Here is a 19,171-nt window from a genome sequence, read left to right as displayed (position 1 = left end):
ATCCCCAACTAAAGAACCAGAACTCTGGAGTAATAAAACATTGTTGATATGAGCAGGGTACGGGCTCGTTGCTTTGTTCTCAAGTTTTGGTATTTTTAGGTGGCAGAATCCACTCAGCATGCCATTGTGGTTTTCCTCTCAATTTTTGCTTCACAGTTGACGTGTTTCCTTTATGAACAAGATTTAAAAATCAAGACTTTCTCTGATTGTTAGCTATAGTAATCCTAAGGATGATTTGGAACAATAGTGGACTGAAAGAAAAATAAAGTGGTTGGTTGATCAGCTAGTATATCTTAGTGGTAGAGGTTAGCATGGTGTCTACCCAGAATTTTTCATATTTTTGTTGATTATGACCATTTTTTGTAATAAAATAAGTTTTTCAATTCAGTTTAAAGAGAGGAGGCAGTGGTCTCTTAATTTTTTTGAGAGAACATATAGAATTCTAAGTATCTTCTATGTAGGATTTCCCTATACTGCTTTGCTGTTTTCCTTGTGTCAGGCAGCACGAATGATGTGCTGTCATTCCAGTTGTATATGACAGTGTTTAATTTTTCCTCAGAAATACTTTGAGAGCACATAACTGTAAGCTTTGCTTTTCTGCATTTTTGTTCTGAATTAAACTAATTAACTGTAACCTACTTAAATTTGTAGGATAGAAAAACTCATTCATAAAGACAAGCCATCAATTCTGACATTAATAATTCTTTGTAACTTTTGGAGATTAGATGTTTTGCTTTGTTTTCTCTTCTCTGCAGTCTTGCAATTGCTAATACGGATAATCTTTCCTGGCGGAGAAGTTTTTATTGGAGATCTTTGCTTCCTTTCATAAAACTGAATAGTTTGAGACATTCCCTGAGGGATCGTACTCATTGTTGAGGCATATTCTGTGTTTTGTAGATTAAGAGATGAATATTAGATGAACCAGGGGTAGAAAACAAAGTTTGTGTACTGTTCTGTGCCCATTCTCCTCCTGTTTGGTGAATAATGGAAACTGCTTGTGCATTCCTTTATGCTCTCCAGTCCTGATCTGATCTGTCAGTGTTTAGATCATCTCCCGTTCAGCTGCACTGTAAGGCTCAGTTTCTTCTCCACCTACCCTCTCCATTTCTTTACTCTTCAGCAGGGACACTTTTTGTCCTATTCGAAAGATTTGGAAGAAGGGGTGCTGGTGGCTTCTATGAGATTAGCGTTGGTTTAGCAGTCTTTATAGCTGAGGAGAGAGTGCAATATATATCATCCAAAGCAGAGATGAAGATGGGGGCATAAAAGTTTAGTGATTATCAATGAGTTGTTGAATCCTCCTTGCTGAGTTGTAATACCTAGAAAGGAAATGCAAGACACAGCAATTTAGTGTCTGTTGAAGTGGCCAATGCAGTTGTATCTGACTCAGCAGCCAACTAGAGCTTTGGTTGTTTATATCCTACTAAACTTTTATAGTTCCAAATGAAAAAAAATATAAATATCTGTTGATAGTTATACTACTTTTGTCATACTCTGGGTATATCTTTATTATGTGGGAAAACAACTTTAAAATATATATTTGCTTATGAGTTTAAATTCATGGCCATGAGTAGACATGCAAAAGTTAAAAATAATTAGATATAACAGTTTTAATATATGAATTTATTAAATACAAGGATTTTTCATGCATTTAGCAATATACAGAAAGGTATTATTGCGACGTCTTTGTTGAGAATTCTGTTAAATTCTTTTACTTGTTTATTTTTTTAAAATTTGTATTTTGATTTACTTATACTTTATTCATCAGAGAAAGCAACCAGTGAGATGAACACTGCAGAAGACTGGGGCCTCATCTTGGACATCTGTGATAAAGTTGGACAGTCACGCACAGGGTAAGTGACTTTAGAAATTTCCTCCCCACTTTTTAAAGTTTGTTATTTCAGTCTTATACGTAGATGAGAGGAATGAAATTTTTGTTATCTTGTATAATTTTGCAACAGCCGGATTTAATTCAGATTTATTACAAGTAAAAGGAAAATGTATGGATTTTCTGCTTAATCATTTTGCAATTCTTCCTTTGGAGATACTAGCTGATGTTAAAATGAGGACTTGTGTTCAGCAGCTTTTCAGCAATATAACAGAATAAACAAACTGATATGTTTTAGCAGTGTCACTGTAAACCCAGGAGATAGCATGAGGGATTTTTCTTACAGAATCACAATCTGGGTTGGAGGTGACCTCCAGAGGTCATCGAGTCCAACCCCCCAGCTTCAAACAGGTCTAATTACATCGGGTTCCTCAGGACTGTGTCGAGTCATGAATGCCTCCAACATCAGAGTTTCCACAGCCTCTGTGGGCCACACATTTCAGTATTTAACTACCCTCACAGTCAGTGGGTAAACAAATAAATAATCCTGCATTCTGCTTCCAGTTTCCCCAGTCCCAGTTTATCTGTTGCATCTTATCCTATGACTGTGCAGCTCTAAGAAAGTTTGGCTGCACCTTCTATGCATTCTCTGATTAAGTAGTTGTAGAAAGCAGTAAGGTCCCCTTTTAGTTCGCTCTTCTCAAATCCGAAAGCAGCTCTCCATCTCCCTGCATGTGACCATCCTGGCAGCCCTCCACTGGACTTCCTGCAGTGCATCAATATCCCCCTTGCACTGGGGAGCCCCAGACTGGACAAGTACTCCAGATACACTCTTACAAGTGCAGAACAGAGGGGAAGGATCACTTCCCTGGCCCTGTTAGCTTCGCTGGCCACTTGTTTGATCCAGGATACGTTTGGTTGTCTGCTGCCAGGCTGCCCTGCTGACACCTGTTACCCAGTGGGGCCTGCAGATCCTTTCTTGCAGAGCTGCTTTTTAGGTGGTCACCTCCTGGCCTTTGCTGGTGCAGACCATATGAAATGCAACACCTTGCCCTTGTTCTTGTTGAACTTGAATTCCAGTCTGCCCATTTCTCCAGCCTGTCCAGGCCCCTCTGGATATTAGCCCGGCCCTCCAGTATATTGATTGCTCCCCTCCAGTTTGCTGTTGTCAGTAAAGTTGCTGAGAGTGCACTGCCTCCCATCATTCAGGTTATTAGCGAAGGCATTTAAGCACTGTTGGTTCCAGCAGAGAACCCTGCTAGTTACTGCCCACTAGCTGGAATTTGCATCGCTGGTGACAACTCTTTGAGCGTAGGAGGCCAGCCAGTTTTCCACCCACCTTATTAACATTTTATCCAGCCCATATTTCACCAATTGGGTAATGAGGAAACTATATGAGCTTCAACTCTATGTCGAAACTTTGCTAAAACCAAGGTATAAAACATCTACTGCCCTTCCCTTGTCCTCACCACCAGACCACCAGTGTCTTTGTCACAGAAAGCAACGAGGTTCTGTGTTTCTTCCCCTTGTTTTGAGAAGCTATTTCTGATGTCAGGGCTTTGATAAATGTACATATTGAAAATGTGTTATTAAATTAAACACATCTTAACATGGGCCACTAGTGCTTCCATTAATGATTCTTTACTGAACTCTGTCATGGAATTTATACACGCACTTGTTTTTTGGACATGAAAAGATAAAGTGTAATTTGAGTTAACAAATAAAAAATACAGTTTAAAGGAATTATTTCAATGTATTTACAGTGGTTTTATTCAATGTAGCATTAAGCTTTGGAAGTGTTTTAAATACATCTTCTCCCAGCATTCCCTGTAACAATTCAGGTAAGGAATAGCCTCAAAAAGAGAGGTTTGCCATTGGTGCTGTTTAATGAATGGCTTCGCTGAGAACAACTTGGATTGCCTTGTAAAACTGCGGGAAACAGTATGAGATGCCAGACAGCATATTCCCACCTGGGACTTTTGTTCCAAAGGACAGGTTTGCAAATAAGCTTATTCCTTGGGATTAGAGATGGTCTTTAGAGGAGTACTTATAAATAGCATAGTGAGGCTTCTGTGCTGTTGTGTGTAACAGTGGCTAAGGTAACAGCTGGCTAGTTAAATAATGTTTCATATTAATCTGCATATGTAAAACTGCATTTCTACTCCTTGTGGATGTTGATGCTGAGCATGTAACAATATTATTGAAGGCTTCAGTATTCTGTTTAATCACTGAAAGCATTTCCACATGCAAGACTTAGTTTCACAGCAACTTACTGAACAATGCTTAAATGTAAGTAAGTTGCAAGAGACAGCTGCTTGGGAATACAGACAGAACTGGAGTGTGTCTGGTAATGTGCAGCTAGATTTTTCTGGGACAGCTGGAATTTCTGTTATGATTTGTGGGGTTTGTTTATTTGTGTATGGTTTTGTTGTTGTGTTGTGTTTTTTATTAAAACAGTGGTTTTATCCTGGCTGTGACTTCAACCTTTGTAATATTTATCCTGTTTGTAATAGGCTTGTTGCTTAAATTCAGATTCTGTTAAAACTTACTGATAGTGGATTTTCTTTGATTTGATGTATTATGTCATGCCATGGAAAGATAAAGTAAGACAAAGTTCCCCATTAAGGAGTTTAAATCTGATATGCCACAGTGTTTGAAATTCTCCTGCAGTTTAAGTTCCTATGGAAAGGTTGCTAGTCTTAACTGGTATCTACTTTAACCTTTTAACCAATTCTGGTCCAATACAAGCTGTGTGTTGCAGTTTTTGGTAGAGGTTTAGATTATAAAATCTCTGGTTTATGGGTTTTCTTTGTACTGTTCTGTAAGCCTCATTATATGTGTGCAGCATTTTAGATGCAGAATGTCTTACACCTGAAACAGCAGGAGACTGGAAGGACTTAAGTCACTTTATGTCTCACAGTGTTACATGGCACATTGTCTCATTTAGATCTGCCAACAGTTTGTTTGCATCTGGGGAAACTGTTGAAACCTGTTATGCTACAAAGGTCCTACATTTTCTCTTAAGATAAATTAGTTACAGTTCAGTAGCAGAATTGCTACTGTTAATTTTTACATTGCGGTACCTTAGTCACAGAGAATCACCAATAGCTAAACATTTTAGCTTTCTTCCCTTAATACAACCAATTTAAACAGGCTTTAATAAGTTAGAATTCCACTGAATCTCTCCCTTTGACCATTTCCTCTATTTTTTGTGAGTTTCAAAATTTAATTAATTTAGTGTTGATGCTGGAATTTTCATAGAAAACCCTGGAAAGACAGTATATTCTGTAATATTTTTAATAATATGCCTTGTTTATAATGGCATATATGAAGTATTGCCATATGTAGTATGGAATTAACTCAATACTTTCTGCATGTTTCACATCAGGTTTTTAAGATTATCTAAAATTTGTCTAAAAGACAACACTTTTTTCATTTCTGAATTTAAGGACTAATACAGATCAGCAGTTGTGTATTACGTTGTTTGCATCAGATTTTTTGGGAGTACTGGTAATTCAGTGAGCAAGTTGCCTTTTCAACATCGAAACATGATTAAAAAAAAGGTTTTACCATTAAAGGCAATCTTTTTTTCTGTTTTTCTACAGCAATATTGAAAACTTGTTTATGTTAAAAACTTTTATTGTATTTGACTGACGTTTAAAATCATCTGACTACAGGATAGGTTAGATTTTTGCTTTGTTATAAAATGCTTACACAGCACAACTGAATCTATAGTTTATCAGCTCTGGGTAAAATAACATTGTAAAATTTGGATGATCCATTAAGCAGGATAAAACCAAAAACTAAAGGCCACATGTGGTGTATTGCAGCATGAAGCACCCCAGCCCCTGCCTCCCCACTGTCACTTCAGTGCTGGCCATTCCTAAGTCTAATTCTGTTTGCATTTGGCTTTGGGATAGTTGTACCTTTTGTGTTAACTTAATGAGACACATCAGTATTTAGGTTTGAAACTATCACAACTTCAGTTTTTGTCCAGAAAAGCTACTTACTAAAAACGATGGCTGAAAAAAACATTAAGCCAGTGACTGGGAGAATACTCCAATGCTTAATAAAATAGAAATCTTCATTGCAGCCCTCTCTGTTGGGGGTGGGTACTGGAAAGTTTTCATTGAGAAATGGTTTGTCTATATTGCTGCTTGCCTAACTTTGTCCTGATTCCTTATGAATTAATCATTGCCTCAGTGAGTCAGTACTCTGGTTAGCCGATTCTTCTTTGGGTTTTTTTGTGCCTGTTCATACCAGAGAGAACAGTAAAATTGCTTACTTGATAGTCTTCCAAACTACCTTCTATTCCCCTCCTCCCACTCACCCCCCCAGTCTCAGTAGCATTTTACAAAGTCTTTGCAATGTTTGTCTAACAGGGTCACCAGGAAGCTCTTTGACTGGCTTGTTTCTGAAGGAGCAAGGAAGAAAACTGAGTCACCTATGTAATCTTGAGCCCCACAGTCAGTTACCTTGGACTGTAAATGAACAATAAATTTCTGAAAACATATGAAATGTTCTGTGCAGAGTTGTATTTTTAGATTCCGATTGATGTTAATTTTGTATTTGTTAAATAAAATATAATCAAATACCTTAATTTTTACTCGCTAAAACTAAACCTGAAATTTATTGTGAATGTTTTCTGGAGATATTAGTATATAATACCATAGCTTCTTAGCTTGCCCTATTTTACCCTTACTGAATTGTTTTTTCCACTCACTGTGTTGCATCTGAAATTTTGATTATAGAATCATTGGAGCAGAACTGTGGCCCAATGTGTGTATAGTATGGTCTGGAAAGATGGCTAATAACAGAATTCCGTTCTTGCGGGCTGTGTGCCTTCCCTCTGATTTCTGCGTAGTGCTTCTCATAGTTTACAAACTAAATTTTATGATTAATTAATTTGAAGTAAAAATAAGGATTGCAGTTCTGTCTGGAATATGGATTCTTAGTCTGTGTGACTAAATATTGGTAAGCCCAGCATTTTTTTTTTTTCTGTAGATGTAATCAAAAGATTTATTTTAAACATTTGAGCATGTTAAAACATTAACAATCAAATATTGATAATTTCTGTTAAATATAGGGGCAAATAGATTTTTTTTTTTTGTTAAATTTATTAAGGTGTTTTTGTGAATTACCGAGGGGTTTCTTGTTGGTATTTTACCTTTTCATAATTGTACTTGACACATGTGGAAGATTGTTTGGCTTTGAGGCTTTCTTGTTACTGTATTACTTTTTAATAAGACTTTGGATTCCTTAATAAAAAAAAAACCTTGGGGTAATGGTCCTGTTTCTGAACTGCTATGGTCTTGATCCTGCATCCTACCTCTATAAATACTGGCTTCACAGTTAATGGACATGCACTTTTTTGTATTTGCACTCCTATAACATTGATGTCGTCCTCAGAAATTAATGGTTAAAAAGCGCAGTTATTTCTGAAAATTTTAGCATGTGTTCTTTCTCAATTAAAGGGAACATATGATAAGTCTTGGATAATTAATAGATAAAAGTCAGTGCTTGTCTTATAGCCTTCATTTGTAATAATTGCTTATATGAAGGTATACACTAAGTGGTATGTCGTCTTGCTGTGTGACAGCATTTTCTATAATTAGTACTACTAAATATGAGGTGGACATTTCTGTAAAATGTAGACACTGCCAAATATAGTATAGCCAAGCAGTGGTGTAACTTATACCTAAGTTTCGTGTTAGTTCTTGGCTATCAGTTCAATAGAAAAAAAAAACTATTGCTTAAAAAAAAAAAAGGTACTCTAAATAATCCAGAAATGCATAAAAATCTTCTAGTTTAAATTTACCACCTTTTTTCTTCTTCCCCTACTTAACCACTTTCAAGGCAGCTAATGCTTGTATGCCCATGGTAAGTCCTACCCCAGCCTCGCTCAGCGTTCTACCACCTTTAAAGACAGAAGAAAATAATAGAAAGTCACACAGGTTTTAATACACTAAACTATGCCTGAAACTCCCATTCAAACTTTCTTAAATTCTCTTTTCACATTGTTTCTACCTACCGCAACATTAGGAGAAACCTGTAATTAATTCTGTGTTGAATTGTTTTGAAACTTTGATACAGAATGTCTACCAATTTTTTAGCACTTGTTGGTTCATTGCTTATCTTCTTTATAAATGTTCCTCTGCTGATTAAAAGAGACTCTGAGGAATGTAATTAAAAAAGTAGCAAAAGGGTGTTGGTAATCAGTACCTAAGCAAATGCGCTCATGTGTGTGAGTGAATTTTGGGGAAGTAGGTATATGGACTACAGAGAACTACAGTTCTCTGTTTGTAAGGGATTTTATGCATTTCTGGAGTAATTGCAGTAATTCTTTCTAACTACAAAAGGTAATGTAACTTTCTGAGAGGTTTTGATAACTAAGAAAGCTAGCAATCCTACAGATAGATATGGCTACAGCTGCTACTAGTGTATTTTTTTTATTGTTGCGCTTATACGCTGCTAAATAATTTACTGATGATGTTTAGGAGAGCTTGCTATCAGTTAGTGTTGTTCCATTACATTTTTTAAAATCTGTTTTATTTTTTTAGGCCTAAGGACTGTCTCCGTTCTATTATGAAGAGAGTGAACCATAAAGATCCCCATGTTGCTATGCAAGCATTAACAGTAGGTTCCTTTTTATGTAGTGCTTTTCCTTTGTGAAAAGTTACATTGCAAAACATCTGAGTTTTAATCTTTCTGTCTTTAGCTTCTAGGTGCATGTGTATCAAATTGTGGCAAAATCTTTCATTTAGAAGTCTGTTCAAGAGATTTTGCCAGTGAAGTAAGCAATGTGTTGAATAAGGTAATGTATTTATTTGATTTATATAATTCATAGAAAAGCAAAATCAGACAGAAAATTGGGGTGATCTGGAAGTGGAATGGAATCTACTTTTGGAAGATAGGAAATTTGGTGGCTGGGGGAAGGATACAAGTTTACTGGGAAGACTGTGTCAGGAAGTCTTTTCTCACAGCCATGGTTACTTATGTATTCTGTTTGGGGGAGGTGAGGTGTGGTGTGTTGATTGATAAATATACAAATTCATTTTCACATTAAATGACAACAGTGAAACACTAAATACAGATGTGGTGAAATGGAGATAATACAGGGCTTTTATATAACCTTGTTTTTCTTTATTTTGCGCCTAGTACATATTTTACTAGTACAAACACAATTCTGGTGTACTGTTCTCCCTTTCTAACTAAGATATCCCTTAGTGATAAATTTGACTCCAAAATAAAGTGTCTATACAGTTTATATTCACAGTAACATAACATGAAATTATTTCAAATTAAGGAATGAAGAACAGATTCCTACATTATTTAACTACTCTCTACTGTTCTTGCAGGGTCATCCAAAAGTTTGTGAAAAGCTGAAAGCCCTTATGGTAGAATGGACTGATGAATTCAAGAATGACCCACAGCTTAGTTTGATATCTGCTATGATAAAAAATCTTAAGGAGCAAGGAGTTACTTTCCCAGCTATTGGTTCACAGGTATGTTAAATTTTGTGGTTGTTCTTAAAGGAGATGACAAATTCTTTTTATCCTCGGCTCTGTATTTTACAGTTTGTAGTCTTGAATTCTATAGTGTGTTTAGGGAACAAAATGAAAACTCTTGTCTTAATAAAATGTTCCTTTGAGGTATGAAATGCTCTCACTCGAGATTTTTATATTGCAGATGAATAAAATCAAAATGATGAACTTAATGCTTTGTTGGTTTTTTGTTGAATCTGTTTTTACATCTTTCACTTTTGGCTAGGCTGCTGAACAGGCAAAAGCAAGTCCAGCTCTAGTTGCCAAAGATCCTGGTACAGTAGCCAACAAAAAGGAAGAGGAGGATTTAGCTAAAGGTGAGTGCATTTACTCGCTGATCTGATGAATATATTGGTAAATATCAGGTAAAGCAGGAACAAATGTTTTACTTCCTTCCTTTGTCTATTTATGGATTGTGGTTACAATTTCTGTTCCTTTCTTTTTGTACCCTTCATGGAGGGTTAGCGATTAAAACTATTCTGTGGGTTAAAAAATCTAAAAAAATTCCTGGTTCACTATATGAATGAAGTTCTTGCACTAGTATTTGGTGGACGGTTTGCGGTTTCTCATCTTTGATAGGATTTTTTTTGTTGTTGTTTAGGTATTTTGTAATATAACCTTGATAAGTCATAAATCTAATCTAATATTGATTTATTTAAATCGCCATTAGCCCATCTCTCTATGTTACTAATGGTTTCTTCAACAGTTGACCCACCAAAATCTAGCTTTAATGGGATCTGTATCTCAAAGGCTTACATTCTGTGTGTTTTCTCTAATGTTTATTTTCTGGGGTTTGTGTCTTAAACATGCCTCTTAAGCATGATCATTTTTTTCACAAACTTGGAGGAGTTTAATATGAGTTGAAACCTTTCTGCTCAGTCAAGTTTAATTGAAGATGACCAAGAAATGTAAAATTATTCAAGAAATGACAGGGAGAGAAAAGGAGTGGACAAAGTTTTGCATTTCTAAGCAAAAATAATTTTCTTAATTATGACTTAAGGAGTCACTTTTTTACTGTGAGGGTGACATAGCACTGGCACAGGTTGCCCAGGGAGGCTGTGGAATCTCCATCCTTGGAGATATTCAAAAGCTGTCTGGACGTAATCCTGGGCAGCCAGCTCTAGGTGACCCTGCTTGAGCAGGGAATTGGACAACACGATCTCCAGAGGTGTCTTCCAACCTCAGGCCGTCTGTGCCATTCTGTGAATCCTGGCTCAAGACCCCTGATCTAACAGAGAAACAGTGTGTACCTGAACGGCTGTATCTTTTTCATGTTTCAAGCAATCTGGAAAAGTTCAACATCGTCTGTTTGCTAGCAAGAATGTAAATACATCAGTTCAAGGCAATAACAATAATATAAAAAAATGGATGACTTCACTGAGTTAACCCATTTGTGCTTCAGTGTTATTTATTTCTCCTGTCCATATTGAAAGCCTCAGTAAATCTATGGGCAGAATTGTGCTCTGTAGTTGTAAAACATCTTTTGGGTTTTTTACCATTATTTGTAAGTGAAAGGCAGAAGTTGATTATGAAGCAACAGGAATGACATCAATACTGAAAGTTTTCACAGAATTAGATTTTCATATCATTCAACCTGTTTTTATAGGGAATTTTCATGTGAATAACTCTTCTTTTGTAGCTATTGAACTGTCACTAAAAGAACAAAGGCAACAGCAAACAGCACTTTCCAGTTTGTACCCAAGCACCTCAAGCCTTTTAACAAATCACAAACATGAGGGCCGAAAGGTTCGTGCAATCTATGATTTTGAGGCTGCTGAAGACAACGAATTAACTTTTAAAGCTGGAGAACTTATAACTATCCTTGATGACAGGTAATTCATTTAGACTACCTATGATAAATTTATTAGACTGTAAAAATCAATCAGGAGTAATCATATCTTCTATGTAGAAGCATATATTGGGATACAATTGCAACAGAATAAATTTACATGTTAAATACTTTAATTATTTGCTAGATTTTTAACATACTGATGTTATTGCATAAAGATTCTTATGTAAAGATGTCTGTGTATGTATAAGTCATGTAAATGCCTTGTACAGTGCAGTTCTTCGGAAAATTCCATGTGAGTATGGATTTTTTTAGGTATGGGGGTTTTAATAATTTTTTTTTAATCTTTAGTGATCCAAATTGGTGGAAAGGGGAAACTCATCAGGGTATAGGATTGTTTCCGTCTAATTTTGTCACAGCTGATCTTTCTGCTGAGCCAGAAATGAGTAAGTAACTTTACAAGGGATATTTCTCTATTGATTTACTTTCTCTGTTTCCTTTCCCTTATGATAGAGTTCAGTTGCAAGTTAATATGATACTCAAAGTAAAAACTCAGGAGCATTTGCTGTGCTGTTACAAACAACAGTCATAACTTTATGTGTTAGACCAAGGTTGCCCAAGCTGGCATCTGCTGAAAAATGCTGCCTGCTGCTGGCTTTGTCAGTAGCTTCCTTGAAACTCATTTAACAACTCCATTGACACCTAGACAAATTTGGGCAACAACGTTTTTTTTCCAAATTGCCTTTTTGCCTGGTTGCAATGGTACATATCTAATCAAGGAAAAACTGAAGGCCTTTGGGTATACAGGAATCGGAGAAGGTTACCACTGTTTAAACAATTCAAGAAACCTACAGCTGTAGATTTGCTCTGTGTGTGTGTAACTGAAGGAGGTTTTTTCTGCATACTGGTTATCTTCTTTTATCTATTTATACGAGTCTAACCTACTCTAAATGTTTAATAAAAATATTAAATATTAGACAAGGTTTTAATATTCTAGAACTGATTTATGTAAATCTGATGGGTTTGCAAGATTGATCTCCCATGCTCTTAATATGAATGTGCCCAAGGTATGAGCAGGTCAGCAGAATTACATGCTGTAGGAGTCATCTGTTCTATGTTAAGACTAACTGATAATAGTAGTATGATAAGAGTAGTATTTGGCTTTTTTCCCAAATATATAGCTTTTTTGTTGTGGCCTCCACTACAAAGGAGTGAGATGCTTTTGCAGGTACTATTTGAGGGAGAAGGAATAGCAAAATTTGAAAACTTTCAATTCTATACTTGGTTCTGGAGAAAAGAAGGCTCTGGTTGTCATAGGTTACTTTATCAGTTTTCTCTTAAACCTGATTCATTAGCTCTATTTCTTCCAATCACTCTCTCTCAGTCTCTTTTTCTGATGGCTTATTAAGAAGTATGTTATGTTCAGGGAGACTACAATAAAGACATTTACTTGCTAACACATGTTTTTGTTGACCTTATGTGGACTGATACCTTTTTTATGCAATTTACAGATTCATTTAAAAAGATTGTTTATGTCTTTGGAGATGGTTTTGGCCTTCAAATGTTAACAAAATACTGGGGTTTTTTGAATTTTCACAGTAGATGTTTCAAATGCAAAGAACTTAGCCAACATACTAGCTGTATAACATTTACATCATTGTTCTGTTTAGTTTTATTTTCTAAAATAAAGTCTGCCTGTCTATCTTACAGTGAAAGCTGAGAAGAAAACAGTGCAGTTCAGTGATGAAGTTCAAGTAGAGACAATAGAACCTGAGCCTGAACCAGTTTATATTGATGAAGTAAGCATGATAAAAGCCCTGTTTTCCAACTGCTGGTACAATTAAATGTGTGATGTTAAACAGTTTAATCCTGTACTTCAAAAGCAATTTGAAATATCAGGAGAACATAATTGAAAGAGAATGGGAAGGGAAAGTTGATTTAAATTAAAAAATTAATATCTGCAGTATTACAATTTGTTCATGTGCCTTGAAGTTCTTGGGAATTTCTGAAACTGAATTTGGAAACTGCATTCTATTTAGGGCCCTGCTCCAAGGTTATACAGCTGTTCACCTTCAGACCAGAAGCTTGGTGTGGAGTGATGCATTTACTTCCAAGTTTTGCTTTAAGTACTTTAGGATACCTCAGAGTTACCCATCTTGAATGCTGTCTTAGGTTTATTTCCAGAATAACCACTGCTGTCTTCTTCTAGTCTGAAAGACCTCTTTCTTTCTGTGAAAACTGTGATCTTTTTGTTGCTCCATAGGCAGTATTTAGTAAGATTTACACAATCTCACCACAGTGGTTCTGCAAGGTTCCGAAGAACTCTCAGCCCATATTTTTCCCCTGCCTTTCCCCACCACCTTGTTCTTTTTCCTTCTCTCCCTCCTGGGGGGCTTAGAATTGTTATCTTTAGAATTTTCCATCTCTCATGGCCTTCTATTTCTTAACTAGGGTTCTGTCATTGTTTTTTGAAATGCAAAATCAGTTACTGCCTTTCTAAAGTCCTGTTTAACTCCTGCCTCAAATACTCTTCTTCCCAAGAGATACTAGTTTGTAATCTGCTGAAACAGCTTATCTCAGGCCTGCCTTGAGGTGCCTTCCAGCTTTTGTCTTCTGTGATTCCTTGTTGGTTTATGTTATAGTGGCTTGTTTTCTTTTTAGAATTACCATAGTATAATTTTTAAGGAAGTAAGTAATTTGGCTTCTTCCTGCCTTTCCTGGAGTTAGGGAAGAAAAAGCATGGGTTTAGTTATATGACCTGTATAACTCTGGCCTGTTAAAGGCTATTTATTTGATAGCACTCAGCTAAAAAGTGATTTTTAATACTTTATATCTAATATTTGGTTAAACAATATAACTCATTCTGAGACATATTTTTCAAAGAGGTTATGCCTGTTAATTTTCTGCCCTTTGGTATTTTTATAAATGGGTTGCACTTAAAATGGTTAGTCAAGGATTACTTATTCTGAAGTCAACTGTGTAACCCCTCCAAACGTCACGTTAACAAAATCCTTTCATATATAAATTAGTAATGACATTGCTCATGTGCTGATAGGCCTTATACACTTACATTTAAAAAATGCAAGAGGTTTTTCAGTACCCATTTCTTTCTAAAGTACTCAATGTATTCTGTGAAAACATTACCACTAATCCCACCAGGTGGTGGTATTGCCTATGTGATAACTAAAATTGAAAAATGGAAACTGCTTAGAAAATACTGTTTAAAAGGAAATTTAGGAGTAAAGGGGTATTCTGCACATTCCATTTGTTATTACTAATAATTTTTATAATTTGGCTTTTCCTTGTTTAAGCATCTTAGTTCCTGTAAAGTAACATGTATGATTTGTATTTTCTTAAAGTTAGTCTAGATGACTTCCAAGTCCCAGGATATCCAAATGGCTGTTGTAAATAGCTGCCTTAATTTACTCTCCTGAAAGTGTTAATTCTCACCCCACATATGCCCTAATTACACAATTTGTGTTCTAGGATAAAATGGACCAGCTCTTGCAGATGTTGCAAAGTGCAGATCCATCTGATGACCAGCCAGACCTCCCAGAATTGCTTCATCTTGAGGGTAAGAAGATCTCATGGCTTCATTTTGTTGTTGTTTTCCTCTCTAGTCATTACCTGTATCAAAACAAATTGAAACTACTTCAGCTTCATGTGCATGCCCCAAGCATGCCTGAGAAAAGTGCCTGACCCATAATTATATTCTAATTTCCTGTTTCCCACATCTAAGAGACCAAAGTGCAAAATTTTAGCTTAAAACAAGCCCACCCCTCTTGCAAGAAAACTATATTTTGTATTCTTTTCTTTTTCAAGACCCAGGAATACTTAGTTCAATCTCATATATTCATTTTTTTTCTCTTTTTTTCTTCTTAGAGTAGCACAGCATGAGTTGCAAAAGGAGTGTAAGGAAGATTCCACGAGAGGAAGCAGAAGTACTACTGAGGCTTAGAATAGACCTGTGGGTGTCCCCCAGTCTTTTTGCTTGCATGAATATTTCTATAGGACTTTAATATTAAACAAATATGTTACAGAATGGTAAAAATTCTAGTCCTTTAGACTCGAATTGAATGCCTCTTCAAAGAGGCATTATAGACCATTTTACCTGGGTTGATAAATGCACCAAAATTTTTGGAAGGGAACTTTAGAGAAGGAAGAAACTTACCAATTATGAGACAGAACATTGGCTTAAAGGAACAATTCAGATAGGACTGGACTTTGTTAAGAAAAATGGCAGATTCCAAATCTATCTAGAAGTTAGTCAGGAAGAAAGTGCGTAAGCTTGTAAGCTTTGGATATCTCCCATCTTTCAACACCCATCTGGTTCATCATACCTGTAAGTGAATCCCGTGTTAGGTACTGTACATCAGTGATGTGTCTGCACATATTCTAGTTTCACTAAAGCTAAAGAGGTATAAAAAGAAACATGAATGGTTTTATTCTTTCAAGTACCAAATACAGCTATAGAGGCTTGTTGTCTAAGAAGCAGATTGCCCCTATCTGGTCCAGGACAGAGGCAAAGAAATTAAAGGTGTGCTTGTCAACCAACCTGCAGATATGGCTTACGTTAGGGTCTCCTTTCAAAACACATTGTGAGATCGTTAGAGCAATGCTGAGTTTTATATTAAACAGTGGGACTGCTCCTAGAATCTCAAAGCTGTAGTGTAGTCGGGTGATTGCTCCCCAGCTACCTTCAACAGCACTCGCCAAACATATGGCTGCATATATTTCAGCAGTGCTATATTCAAGACTGTACTGGCTTTGCGCTCAAGTAGGCCTTGGGTAGATACTACTTCTGGCATAGGTTCTGGGAATTTTGCTATAGATGTATGTTGGATCTTGGGTTCCTACCAGTGGTGGCAGGTGCTGATCAGTATTTGACAAAAACCCACTTCATTTTCTTCTGCCATCCAGATGTCAAGTCACAAATGTGTTTCAATTGGAGAGCTCATCCCAACATTCTCAGGAGCCCCGGGTTTGTTTGTGGCTGGCAGCAGTGTGGTCATTGTGTTAGTGTACAGACATCTAAGCAATCCTTGTCGTGCCTTCTACCACACTTTGTGTTATAAATAAAAAAAGATAGAACTTACACCAGGTTTTACATCTTTTCCCAGCATTTCTGCTAATGTGTTAGTGCTCCCAAGTTCAAAGAAGCAGACGGGTGCCTTTCATACAACTCCTCTTTCACCTGGCGTTGCCTTCAAGGAACACATCAGCGATGCCCTTTCACCCATCATGGCCCAGAGGCTTTCAGGGCCTTCTACATCTCTCATTTGGGAAAACTGGGAGGGAAGGCACTGTTCCAGGGCTGCTTGTAATGCATTTCGGGCATATTTGATGCCTGAATCTTTTTTTTTCCTCATCTCTTGGTTTGAACGTTGAGTGGCTCTTGGTGTTAAACACATCTCTTGGTTAGTAAATAGTTCATGCTTGGCTAAGTGGGCACCTTTTGCATTCTGGTGTAGGGTTAGACTGCAGTATTGCCTTTCAGCTTCCTTGTCTCTTTATTTTTAAGTTTGAAAACCTCTGTCTTTCTGTTAGTTAACTGGTTTGTTTGACAGTTATGTGATCCTCCTGTCCTTGTGCTGAAGATTGGCAGGAGGGTGCATTTTTGTTTATTTTAATGCTTTTCCATTCTACTTCTGGTAAGTTTTGGTGTTGCTTTTTGCTTGTGTCAGTGGTTTGAAGAAGCCCCCTTCCCCCAGTTAGGATTCCAGTGAGATAGCAATGTGCTGTTAGTGTCTTTGCAGATGATTTGCATCATTGCAACCTGTTTTCCCCATCATTGTTTTCGTAGATAGTCTTTTTGTACTAATGTTGGTTGAGCACATGATTTAGGTTGCAGTGGTGAATTTTCTTCCTTGAAGAAGAGATCACCTTTCAGATTTGCCTGAAATTTTTTTAATGCAAAATAGTTTCAGCTTTACACTCCCTGGATGTTAAATGTCTTCATTTTCTGTGGGTTTGTCATTTTAGATACTGTACTTTTTAAACTGTACCACTACTGAAAACTTCAGCTGAATGTCATTCTTAAATTGTTCATGACACTACCTCTGTTACTATAACTTTTTTGGCATATAGATTATAGTAGTGATGTAAAAAAAAGTTAGACTAGCATCTACACATTTCTGTCATCATTTTTTTTTAAAGGTGCCTTCTGACTTTGCAATATGGAAATCTTTATTACTCTGATATATTTTAATGTCTTTCTATTCTAGCAATGTGCCACCAGATGGGACCTCTCATAGATGAAAAGTTGGAAGATATAGACAGGTAAAAAAAGTTATGTGTTTTGGCTCAAATGAAAATTAATTCTTAGAAATACCAGTGTTGTTACTTAATGATATGTTAAACATTTCTGTGAATATTGGCAAAGAAAATAGGTGCGTGTATTAGTATCTTCTCATCTGGGAGGAGGTCTGAATGTTTTTTTTTCCCAGTCACACAATATTTTATAGTATTGTACCGTTTGACATTCTGGCGCTTGTCAGGCATCACTTCACAGGCAGTAAGAATAAGTTGCTTATCACATCTCATGAAAGTTCCCTGTATTATCTGTTCTGTACTGAGGTTATCTAAATTGTAGAATAAACTAAGATGTGTTTTCTAGGAAACATTCAGAACTTTCAGAGCTCAATGTTAAAGCAATGGAGGCTCTTTCTTTGTATAACAAATTGATGAATGAAGACCCAATGTATTCTATGTATGCAAAACTACAAAACCAACAGTATTATATGCAGTCATCTGGTGTTTCTGGCTCTCAGGTATGTATGTAACCTTTAATAGCCATTAACATTATCAAGTACATGCTGAGCTATGGTTGATTTCTTATAAATTATTAGTGGTAAGCAGTTTTTCATGAAATAACTTTTTTACAAAACTTGGTTAAATATTTTTTTACAGTATAGTTCTCTACATTACTAAAATAAATATGTACTGATATTTAAAGTATGGTGGAGCTTGTTGATTGCAGATAATAATTCATTTCCTATTTCTGCCCTTCTGTTCCCACCCCCCTTGCCCCCTGAGTTGGAAACTTCTTTTTATGATCTTTGTTACCGTAATGCTAGGTTAAAATCATCTTGCTCCCTCACAGATAAACTCAAATGAAAAAGCAGTTATTTCCTCTCAACACAGTATGTTAAAAAAAAATAAAAGTTTGTTTTCAGCTGCAAGCTTTGGGTATTCTCCTTTTGCAGGTTTGAACACCTCTAGTTCTTTTCGCTTCAGTTCTTTTAGACCAAGGAAAAAGCCCATTCTGTGCTTTGAGTTGCACATAAAATTAAAAATTAAAGCTGCTAGGGTAAAAAAAAGGAAAGTAAAAAGAACAAAAGCAGTACAATTCCTGTTTAAGATTATGCCCTCCCCACCCTAAAATCAGTCTCTTCTTTTAGTTTCCTTTTTTGGAAATATCAGTAGGAAGCATTTAACATTTAAATTACTGAAGTTAAAATTTATAGTTCTTCCATGACAGCATTTCCATGTAATTGGCCATTCTCTCTGAGTAGATCTTTTGGCCTTTTTGTATACTATGGTATTTTAAAAGGTCTTTAAAACATTTAGATGTTTAAATCCATAGTCTAATGCACACTTGATGTATTCTTTTCCTTCTTATAGGAATATGTAACATTTCAAATTGTTTTTTCAATAAATTACTTGCTTTTTGAGTGAGTAAAAAAAAAATAATTCAAGCCAACTTATTAGTACCTGTGCAGTATTATATAAACATTGAAGAAAATTTAGTTCTTTTAGCTCCCTACAAGTACGTACTTTGTTTCAGTGTGTTTTAAAGAAGATAATGTATACTTTTACAGTGTCATTAAGAGGAACATTGTCTTCTGTTCATATGTGATAAGCAATCATGTCGTGACCCTACCAAATAATGTTAATGTTTTATAAATGGGCATGTTTCTGGGGTTTCTTAAAGGGAAAAACTGGATTTGGGGATGAAGATGGGCCAGTAAGTTCTGAAAAGCTAGGTAGTCTCTGCCTTTTCTGTCTTCT

General features: G+C 36.1%; 1 protein-coding gene across 1 annotated transcript in view; it reads left to right on the top strand.

Moving 5' to 3' along the window:
- The window catches only part of STAM (signal transducing adaptor molecule), a 36,532-nt gene that overhangs the window by 10,160 nt on the left and 7,201 nt on the right, over positions 1-19,171 (top strand). Inside the window, exons 2-12 of the mRNA XM_080386343.1 lie at positions 1,769-1,853; positions 8,389-8,464; positions 8,547-8,642; positions 9,187-9,333; positions 9,599-9,689; positions 11,012-11,204; positions 11,513-11,607; positions 12,872-12,960; positions 14,648-14,735; positions 17,386-17,440; positions 17,778-17,931. Coding sequence (XP_080242469.1) covers positions 1,769-1,853; positions 8,389-8,464; positions 8,547-8,642; positions 9,187-9,333; positions 9,599-9,689; positions 11,012-11,204; positions 11,513-11,607; positions 12,872-12,960; positions 14,648-14,735; positions 17,386-17,440; positions 17,778-17,931 — 1,169 coding nt within the window. The remainder of the gene's footprint in view (positions 1-1,768; positions 1,854-8,388; positions 8,465-8,546; positions 8,643-9,186; positions 9,334-9,598; positions 9,690-11,011; positions 11,205-11,512; positions 11,608-12,871; positions 12,961-14,647; positions 14,736-17,385; positions 17,441-17,777; positions 17,932-19,171) is intronic.

The sequence above is a fragment of the Falco punctatus genome (assembly GCF_963210335.1).
Source record: "Falco punctatus genome assembly, chromosome: 4".
NCBI lineage: Eukaryota > Metazoa > Chordata > Aves > Falconiformes > Falconidae > Falco > Falco punctatus.
Note: the sequence above shows the minus strand (reverse complement) of the source record. Positions and strands in the feature narration are given on the sequence as shown.